Here is a 10,166-nt window from a genome sequence, read left to right as displayed (position 1 = left end):
AAAAAAAAAAAAAAAAAAAAAAAAAAGAAAGATTAGGAGTTCCAGACCCTTGGGAAAGAAAGGGTTGGGAAGTAGAGCAGGCATGAAGTCTTACACTTTTCATTACACTTTATTATTATTATTATTTTTTTTTTTTGTTTTTTTTGAGATAGGGTTTCTCTGTATAGCTCTGACTGTCCTGGAACTCACTTTGTAGAGCAGGCTGGCCTCGAACTCAGAAATCTGCCTGCCTCTGCCTCCTGAGTGCTGGGATTAAAGGCGTGTGTCACTACGCCCGGCTTTTTTTTTTTTAAGCTTTAAACCTGTAAGGTTAAAAAACCTCTCTGACTCAATAGCACACCATAAGAAGGGCTGCTTGGCCCCACCTCACTCTCTTACTCCCCTTACACTCTTCTTACTTTTCTCTTCTCTCCTATCTACTCTTTCTTACTCTCTCTTACTCTCTAGCCTTTCTTCTCTCTCTCCCTTTCCCCCTTCTCTCCTCTTGGTCATGGTCAGTCTCTCTCTCTTTCCCCCTGCCTTTCTACAATAAAGCTCTAAAACCATAGACTGTCTCTGTTCACCAAGGCCCACTGTGCTTACTCTCACCTGCGTGGGAACCTCTCTCCCTCAGCCCTCTCTCTCATAACCCCGGGACTACAGGGTGTCAACCCGGGCCCCGGTTGGGGGTTGCCCCCTGTCCATCCTCCACTGAGTGGGGTCAGTGGCTTAGATGCCCACCCGGGGCCCAGTGGAAAGTGTCTGGCAGTCCTCCTGCGGCTGCCTGCCCAGAGCATAGTAGGAACTCTGTCAGGGCACAGGCTATCCTCCCTTCCCCCTCTTTCCCCTAAACCCCTTTTTGTTCCCACAGACTTCTGTGTGTTATCTGATTGCTCTATTACATATATTTAAATGGGCAGTATCCATTAGTACTAAATGAAATAATTAAGAGCTTCTTAAAGCAGTCCCGCTTTTGTTTATTATTTTTAAAATGTTATGTGTATGTGTGTTTTGTCTGTATGTATGTACAGACACAGTTCATGTACAGTGCCCACACAGGTCTGAAGAGCACACTTGATTCCTCTGGAGCTGGAGTTACAGTTGTGAGTCACCGTGTGCTTGCCACCTCTCCAGTGCCATCTGTCACCTTGTGAAGTTCAGATTTGACTTACCTACCACAGATTTCAAGTGTCCATGTGTACTGTCTGTCTTTAGTTTTAATGTGAGTAAATGAGACCTATCGAAAACTAATAGGAAAATAAAGCAAAATAAAGCACCTTAGAGATCCCTAGACCCGCTTTTACTTCTTAACATGAAAATAAAAACAAAAAGCTGTTCTGGCAGATGATATAGCTTAGAGGAACAACCCCTGAGTGTTCTATGTGAGGTTGGAATCCCAGCAACAGAAATAAACAGACTCAAATAAATGAATTTAAAATACCGTTCTTTACTGTGTGCCGTGTCTCTGTTAGTCCCTTCGGTCTGAAGCCAAGAAAGCTTAGCTCAGTACCCCAGGAGTAACTTCAACTTGATACTTTGTAAGGAGAAATACTGACAGGACAGCATCACGTGCCTGTGGAAGTTACTCTACTTAAGATTTAATTCATTCCTGCCATGCCTGTGCGTGGTGCCTCAGCCTGCCTCTGTATGTGCTCAGACCAGAGGAGGATGTCAGATCCCTTGGAACGGGGAGCTATAGGAGTTTGTGGGATTCCTGCTGTGTGTTGATGCTGGTCTCTGAACTCTGGTCTTCATGATTTTGTCACAAGTGCTCTTTACTACTGTGCCATTGCCCTAGCACACTTGCTTCAAATAGTATTTATTTACTATTAGGCGCTTGCGCTCTCTCTCTCTCTCTCTCTCTCTCTCTCTCTCTCTCTCTCTCTCTCTCTCTCTCTCTCTGGGTGTGTGTGTGTGTGTGTGTGCGTGCACATGCGTGCATTTTAGAGACAGGGTCTCTCTATGTAACCCTGACTTTCCTAGAACTCAGTGTATAGTATGTAGACAAGGCCAGTCTTGAACTCACAGAAATCTGCCTGCCACTATCTCTTGAGTGTTGAGATTAAAGGCATGGGGCACCGCATCTGGATGGCACCTGATCTTTTGTCTTTGTTTGCTTGCTTGCTGTGTTAACTAGAGACAGTCTCTTTCTGTAGGCCAGGCTGGTCTTGAGTTTGTAGCAATCCTCCTGCCTCTGCCTACCAAGTATAGGCAGTGGGTGATTATAGGCACATGCCATTATGCCTGGTCTTTCATTTCTTGACCTTGTTACTTCTTTTGAATCAAATCCAGAGTCTCACTCATGCTGTCAAACTCTTTTACACAGCCTTGAGTCTGTCTGTAAATTCGTGTCAAGCATTGCTGGTCATGATGATGCTTTGGTATTGGAGCCTTTGCTCTCATTCATGGACAGGGAAACTGATGTGTTTTGTGTGTGTGCGTGTGTGTGTGTGTGTGTGTGTGTGTGTGTCCAGGAATTGCCTCACAAACCACACAAATACCAATCTCAGTTGGATAGGGATAGTTTATTGAGCAAATGCCCCAGGACTGATAAATCAGGGCCACAGTCCAGATTTGGGAACGGAACTGTGACCAGTTAAGGTCCTACAGGGCTTTTAAAGCCTGAGATCTACAAACATCTATGCTAAGTCATTCTACCAATCAGGAATTAGGAACATGTGGTTGTTGTACACTTACCCTGATCCCATTGTTTGGGGAGTTCAACTGTGGCAAGGGACTCAACTTGTCTAATATGTCTTACTGTGTCTATGCAAGGATGGTACTTGTCTAACATTCATGTCTAAACTTGCCAACCAGGATGTCAGCTACCCACGCACATGTCTCTTTCTGCCAAGTAGGGAGGTCTTGGGAATTTAAACTTTACTTGATCACTACTCAAAATGGAAGTCTTATTACAAAGTTTCTTATATTGGTGCAGGAGTCTCTCTTACTTGGGGTCCATCCCAGGGACAACTTATAAAAGCAAATACCGTAAAAGCTTATATGCAGGCGCAGGAAGTACTGTGGGTGGTTGATTGGGGTCCAATCTTTTTTTGTTTTTTGTTTTTGTTTTTGTTTTTCAAGACAGGGTTTCTCTATATAGCCCTGGCTATTCTGGAACTCACTTTGTAGACCAGGCTGGCCTTGAACTCAGAAATCCACCTGCCTCTGCCTCCCAAGTGCTGGGATTAAAGGCGTGTGCCACCACGTCCGGCTAAGGAGCAAATACTTATCTCAGGTGTATTTGAGTTAGTTACTCTGGAGGGATTTGAAAAACTGGGGAACAAGAATACTTCAGTGTCTATACTACTCTCTGGCCCTCACTCCTGCTCTTTGGCAGGCTGGGAATCCCTCACTTCTCTCTTTGGTAGGCCAGGCAAGTGTTAATAGTTGCATTTTACATATGATGAGCCTTAGGCTCAGGAAGGCTAAGCAATATATTTTTTTCCCCTAAAACTCTCACAGATAGTGAACAATGGTGTTAGTACTAATCCAATATCCTCCCCAACGCCCCCAGCTCCAAATTCAGTAATTTTCCCTTTGTAGTCGGTTAATCTCATCCCTGCCATCTGAACTTTGCTGTTTCCCTGGCAACGGAGTGGAACATGGAGAACCTGGAAACCATGACACTGTCTTCTCTGTGAGTCGCCAAGCTTAGATGAGGTCATCAGTACCTTTGTCTTGTGCTTCATCTTAAGGTTTATTAAGGTTGGTGTCTTGGTCACCAAAGGCTGGTTGTTTCTTAATGGGCTTTTAAGCACCCCCAGCAAGTGCGATCCCATTTGTGGTACTGTTCTGTTTGTCTTGGTCCCAGGAAGTGGGTATAAAACCAGAAACCCAGAGACAGAACAGGGAGTGGTCTGAAGTCACTTTCTACCTCTGATGTCACAGTTACTGTTATTTGTCACTGAGCTGCTGTGAGGGTATAACTATCAGGCAGAGTTGAGGGTCCTTGCTTTTCTATTAGCTTAAAGTGGCAAAGGTCCTTTACCAACGAAGTTTGTAACCCACGGCGAGAACCAATTTTTATCTATTTGGCTAAGGAGTCAGACAGAGCAAACTCTGGGGGCACTTGAGATTCTATGAGTGCCATTTGAGATTCTGCCAGCAGGTGGCATTTCTTCCCCACTCCACAACTGCAGACTAAGAAACAATGCGTGCTATTTATCTTTCTGTTTAACTAGCTTAAGCACTCCTCCTTCCCTGCTGTAGTGGGTTGTTCGAGATATCTGGTTATATACTGAGACACCATCTATACTCTTCTCCCACGATGAATTTGGAATTGTTTACAATATTCAGCTCATAATAGTAAAGTATGAAAAGGGAGACTATAAATCACAGGGAGGAACATCAGATTTTATTGAGGTCTGTTGTATCTTTTCTATGTATTTACTTTTGAGACAGGGTTTTGCTGTGCAGCTCAGAACTCACTAGATTAACAAAGGTAGACCTCCGGTTTATGGCTTGTCCTTAGGCCTGTCTCTGGAATCCTGGACCTACAAATGTGGGCCAGCTCCATCCTCAGGTCTTTATATGAGTAGGAAGGGGAGGGGGAAAGATGGCTTTTCCGGGATTTGAAATAAAAACGGAAGGGCACACCTATGGCAAGTTTCTATTCTGCTTCTCAGCTCGTCAACCTATCATACCGCATTCCTGACCAGCTCGCAAACGTGAAGCGACACCTCTATCGCTCTGCATCTCTAAGGTTACATAATCCACATCCTTCAACCCATCAGCTTCCAGAGGACCCATCCACCTGGCAGCATTCATTTTCCACGTCGTTTTAGACATCAGGAACACAGATGCATGGCTTGGATGGCCTGAGTTACCTAAACAGTTTGTAAGGGTAGTTGGAGACTCCTGCCTCTAAGTCACAGCAGGCAGTGTTATGGTAATTACAGGATCCTGGTAAAATCCCATCGGTTTCAAGTTTCTCTTTAACAGGAAATCAGATTAAAACTGGCCTCCGTTATCAGTGGAGATTTTATGGGGCCATGTGGCTCAGTAGCTGAAAAGGGGCCCTAACTATTCCTTCCCAGACCCTTGAGTACCTCTCCTTGTCAATCAACACTTCGAGAGTTTAGTCTTGCTCCACCCATCGCTGTGTGGGTGAGGACTAAGTTTAGGGGCGGGACCGGGCGGGGCAGGGGGCTTGGGGAACCCGACTCCGGAGCGGGTTCCTGAAGTTAAGGACCATCTCCCCGCACTGAGAAGCGCTGGTGGCAGAGGCGGCAGGTGCGCGGCTTTGTGGCGCGCGCGGGTTCCACTGGGTGTCGTGGAGTCGCAGCCACCCGGGATACTCTGCCTGGCCGCGGGTGTCGCATGGCCAGCCCCGCGCGATCAGGCTTCCCGGGGCGCACGAACAGCCGTCTGGACGCGTTCCTGCGGCGGCACCTGCCTCCGGAGGTGTACGACACGGTCCGCGCCTACGAGCCGTGCATCGTGGTGTCGGACGCTGAGAAGCACACTTTCAAGTACGTGGTGCTCAGTGACCGGCTCATCTACCTGACCGAGAACCCGCCCAAGTCCATCCGGCGGGTCGTGGCTCTGCGGGACGTCGTGGCCATTGACCTGGTGAGGATGGCGGGCGGGCAGGCTCCTTCCTAAACTCTCGCATCCCCCTCCGGCGCCGGAGAAAGGAGGAACACCTTTCCCATCCCGCCCCGACTTCCCCATCTCTTGTCAATGAAAGCAGCTGCGCGGAAAAGCTGGAGTTTGATGTAGAATTTCAAATAAACAAGTTCTCCCGTTCTCCTTCTGTTTACCCTCTGCTCACATTGGGCAACAGGTTTGACAACCTGTCCCGCTATAGTGACAAGCCTCTTGTTCATTAAGCACCTATCTGTGCGGGTACCGTGCTGCACCTCTTCTGCAGCTTGTGCGGGAGGAACAGGAGACCACCCCTGTGCAAGCAAACGCCGCCACGCTTTGTTTACTTTCTTGCCGCTCATGTGTAGTCCACATGTGACAGGTACAGAAAAAGGTGCGTGAGCGAATGAATTTGCGCGATGTGCACAGGATCCGTGCGGCTTTCAGGCTGGCCACTTAATCCAAACGGAGTGGGGAAGCTTCCTGGAAGGAGTGTCATCAGGACTGAGTCTCAAGAGATACAGTCTTGCCCTGGGTTTTAGAGTAGCCGCTGTATCCCTTTCCTCTGGGACTAGATTGACTTTAAGACGCAGCAGCTGATTGGAGGCACAGCCTCCTCTCCCGTTTCTTCTTTTATTGATCGCCTCCAGGTCTCTTTGTCTGAGCTGCTTTCCAGGTGTTCCTTGTTCCTTTGGGACTTGTGTCTAGCCTTTACTCTCGCTTGCCTAAGTCTGTGTCCCCATGGGAGAAGTTGGCAAGGCTGTTGATGAAGCTGTTTTGTCCACAGAACAGTAACTTGGCTTTAACACATTTATAAGAAAGTAATACAATTAAATAAGTTTTTTTTTTTTAAAAATTTTTACTCATATGTTGGCTGTGGCTACCTTTGTTTCTTTAAAACTTTTAAAACTTTTATTACCTTCCCCCCCCCCCCCAGACAGGGTGTCTCGTATAGCCCTGGCTGTCCTGGAACTCACTTTGTAGACCAGACTGGCCTCGAACTCAGAAATCCACCTGCCTCTGCCTCCCGAGTGCTGGGATTAAAGNCTGGCTGTCCTGGAACTCACTTTGTAGACCAGACTGGCCTCGAACTCAGAAATCCACCTGCCTCTGCCTCCCGAGTGCTGGGATTAAAGGCATGCACCATGCACTTTTTATTTTGTGTGCACGTGTATATTTGTGTGTGTGTGTGTGTGTGTGTGTGTGTGTGTGTCATGTTGAGAATGTGGAGGTCTGAGGAGTTTGTGTAAGTCAGTCCTCTCGGTTTGTGGGTCTTGGAACTTGGACGCAGGTGTTGAGGCTTGGCTCCCTGAGCTGCTGAGCCACTCGGCCTGCTCCCTTCTCCTTTCCTCTCCTCTCCTTTCTTTTTTCTTTCAGTAAAAGAAGTAAGTCCTTGCCATCACTTCCACTCTTTTGAACTAATTAGAAAGAAATTACCATATAAATAAACTGCAGTGTGTGTACTTGTAGCCCAGAATCTTGTGTTAGATACATGTTCTACCAACGAATGGCCTTGCAGTCTAACCAAATGTGCTAGAAAGCTTTTTGCACCCAGCATTTTTAGTGTCTTTAGTGTAAATAGTTGTAGTTTTGACAAAACTGTGATGATTTTTTGATACTCCTGTTCTTCCCCAAGAGACACAGTCTCTTGGTAGTTGTGTACCCTACTTTAAGGCATCAGGAACAGAGCAACAGAGTAATACTCCTTAGGATCCAGAAACCCAGAATCAATTCTGTGAGAAGAAGTTCTAGAACTATTTATGCTTTATGGACTGGTTTGCCTTTCAGGAATTTAGGAGAGTTTTGTTTTTGTTTGTTTGTTTGTTGTTGTTGTTGTTGTTGAAGGAAACTCTGGCCAGCCTGAGTGTGGTAAGCATGGTTCTGGCAGGTTTTGCCCTTCTACCCCATTCCCTTTGCCTTGCTAAAAAATCCATTAGATTACATTCTTAAAGCTAATCCCAACCTCTCCTCCCTATTTGGCCAAGTCCTCCTCCCGAGGCTGACTACCAAAGTCCAGTTATTAAAATATTGAAGTCCAGCAATCAAAAGTCCCTTTCAGCTCACCTAATTAACATGCCCAATTAAAATGAAATACTTTTATCCTAACACGGGGTTCCCTATTTTACCTTATAAACCACCATTTGCCTTTGGGCCACATCTCTCTCCTCTCTATCCAGAGGCAGTCTTTTGCCAAATTCCGGTACAAATACCCCTTCCCCTCTCCCTTGTCTACCCTACCCCTTGTTTGGTCCCCTCCCCTTCTCCCTCTTCCTCCATCTCCTATCTTTGTTCCTTATCCCCACCCTCTGTCCCTCTGGGACAAATCTCTTTTGTGCTGAGAACTTGGTCTTGGGGGGTCCTGAGCCAATACTTTTCCATTCAGCTGTTTTTGTTTTTGAGACAAGTTTCTCTGTATAGCTCTGGCTGTTCTGGAACTCATGCTGTAGACCAGGCTAGCCTCTAACTCAGAGATCCACCTGCCTCTGCCTCCTGAGTGCTGGGACTGAAGGTGTGCACCACCAACACCAATCTGTTGACTATGCAGAAGAACATTAATACATGATGACTAAATTCAATCCCCTGTTTTGCAAACAAAATGAAACAACTCCCCCCAAGCAAACAAACAAACCACAAGAAGAATATGTAATATCTATAAATGTTCTGCACAAATATAAGATTTAAATATTGTTACTAGGTTTATGGTTCATCTTGCAAAATGTAGGTTAGCTTAGGAAGGCTCCAAATCCCTGGAATTTGTGACTATGTTATATCACAAGGGAAATTATGAGCAAATGCCACTTAATGGACTTACGTAAGGTAGGAGTCTGGTGGTTCATGTCTTCACCCCAGCTCTCAAGAGGTAGAGGCAGAGGACATGAGTTTGGGGCCAGCCTGGGCTACATAGACCCCACTGAAAAAGTTAATAAACAGGGGCTGGAGAGATGGCTTATCAGTTCAGAGTGCTTAATGTTCTTACAGAGGGACCCAAGTTCAGTTCCCAACACCCACAACCTGCGGTTCACAGCCTCCTGTAACTCCAGCGCCAGGGGATGCGAAGCCTGTTTTCCTTGGTACCTACACTCACATTCACATACCCTTCCTCCTACATATACACATAATTAAACTAAATAATTTCTTTAAAAAGTAAATGTGTAAAATTGAATTAATTAGTAGTATCCTGGTAGACCCAGGACAAGTAAAATAGGGAGAGGCAGCCTGAGAAAGACGGAGCCAGCCATTGCTAGTTTCAAAGGAGGCAGGAGTCTGGAACAGGGGAAGTCGGCATCCAGGCATCCGGTGCTGCAGCTGTCAAGGAGTCCGACTTTCCTAGGGCGCCTCCAGTCAGCCTGTTCAGTCAGCCCCGGTAATACCTCAGTCTGAGCTCGGCAACACCCACTCCTGGGTCTGTTTTTGTTTTGCATTGCTGGGAAAGAGATGCAGGCCTTGTATAGTGCTGGCCCACTGAACTCCCTCCCACTGATCCCCCAAGGCCAGGCCTCCTGACTGGACTTCTCACCTCCAGAACGGAAAGAAAATAAATCCAAGTTGCTAAATCCAGGGCGGCTGTGGCAGTGTGTTACAACAGCCACACAGCGTTTTCCTTTCTGCGTTTCGAGTGGGTGAGCCGTTGAGATTATTGCTCATGAGAAACATCATGGCAAGCACAAACGCCCCAATCTCCTTTCTCTGGAATTTTATAAAACCTTTCTAGGATTATGATAGTCCAGGGGCTTACACTAGACTCTGTAAGTTTCCCCCTTAAGATTTATCTTATTTTTAACTCCGTGTATGTGTGCACATGAGTGCAGGTGCCTATGGAGGGCAGAAGCATTGGATCTGGATCGTGCTGGAGCTGGAGTTACAGGTGGTTCTGAGCTGCCCAGCGTGGGTGCTGGGAATTCAGCTTAGATCCCTGTGCACTCTTAAACCTCTGTGCCATTTCCCAGCTCCCAGTTCCTAGCATCGGTTGTATGAAAAATTGGTCATTACTTGTTACCAGTGTGAGTTGCTAATATATAATGCATAGAATTTTCTCCAAAAGATTTTTTTTTTTTAAGAAAGAGTCTTGTAGCTGGGCTTTGCTACTTTGTGGGTTCTTCTTTCTTCCACCCTTCTCCACCCTTGACTGGTTAACACGAGATAAGAGAGAAAAAGGATACAGAGGAAAGGAGAAAGAATAAAGTCAGGGGTCGGAAAGGGGGCAACGTTATCATTAGATCACTTCCTGCTGCTGCTGAGTATCAGATCCTTGAGACAAGTTTTATCTTCGCTGTCAGGGCATCAAATTTTCTTTTCTTGTTTCTTCTTTGTGCCTGACTAGTTAATAAACTGCAACCTGGGGCTGGAGAGATGGCTCAGCGGTTAAGAGCACTGATTGCTCTTCCGAAGGTCCTGAGCTCAAATTTCAGTGTCTTAGTCAGGGTTTCTATTCCTGCACAAAACATCATGACCACGTAGGAAGTTGGGGAGGAAAGGGTTTATTCAGCTTAGACTTCCATACCGCTGTTCATCACCAAGGAAGTCAGGACTGGAACTCAAGCAGGTCAGGAAGCAGGAGCTGATGCAGAGGCCATGGAGGGATGTTCTTTACTGGCTTG

At 46.3% G+C, this 10,166-nt stretch overlaps 1 protein-coding gene across 1 annotated transcript in view; it reads left to right on the top strand.

The window, feature by feature from the left end:
* The first annotated feature begins 5,301 nt into the window (after positions 1–5,301).
* C9H12orf56 (chromosome 9 C12orf56 homolog) overlaps positions 5,302–10,166 on the top strand; it is a 52,659-nt gene continuing 47,794 nt past the window's right edge. The window contains exon 1 of the mRNA XM_021205834.1: positions 5,302–5,553. Within this exon, the coding sequence (XP_021061493.1) occupies positions 5,302–5,553 (252 nt within the window). The remainder of the gene's footprint in view (positions 5,554–10,166) is intronic.

This window comes from Mus pahari, chromosome 9 (assembly GCF_900095145.1).
Source record: "Mus pahari chromosome 9, PAHARI_EIJ_v1.1, whole genome shotgun sequence".
Lineage (NCBI taxonomy): Eukaryota > Metazoa > Chordata > Mammalia > Rodentia > Muridae > Mus > Mus pahari.
Note: the sequence above shows the minus strand (reverse complement) of the source record. Positions and strands in the feature narration are given on the sequence as shown.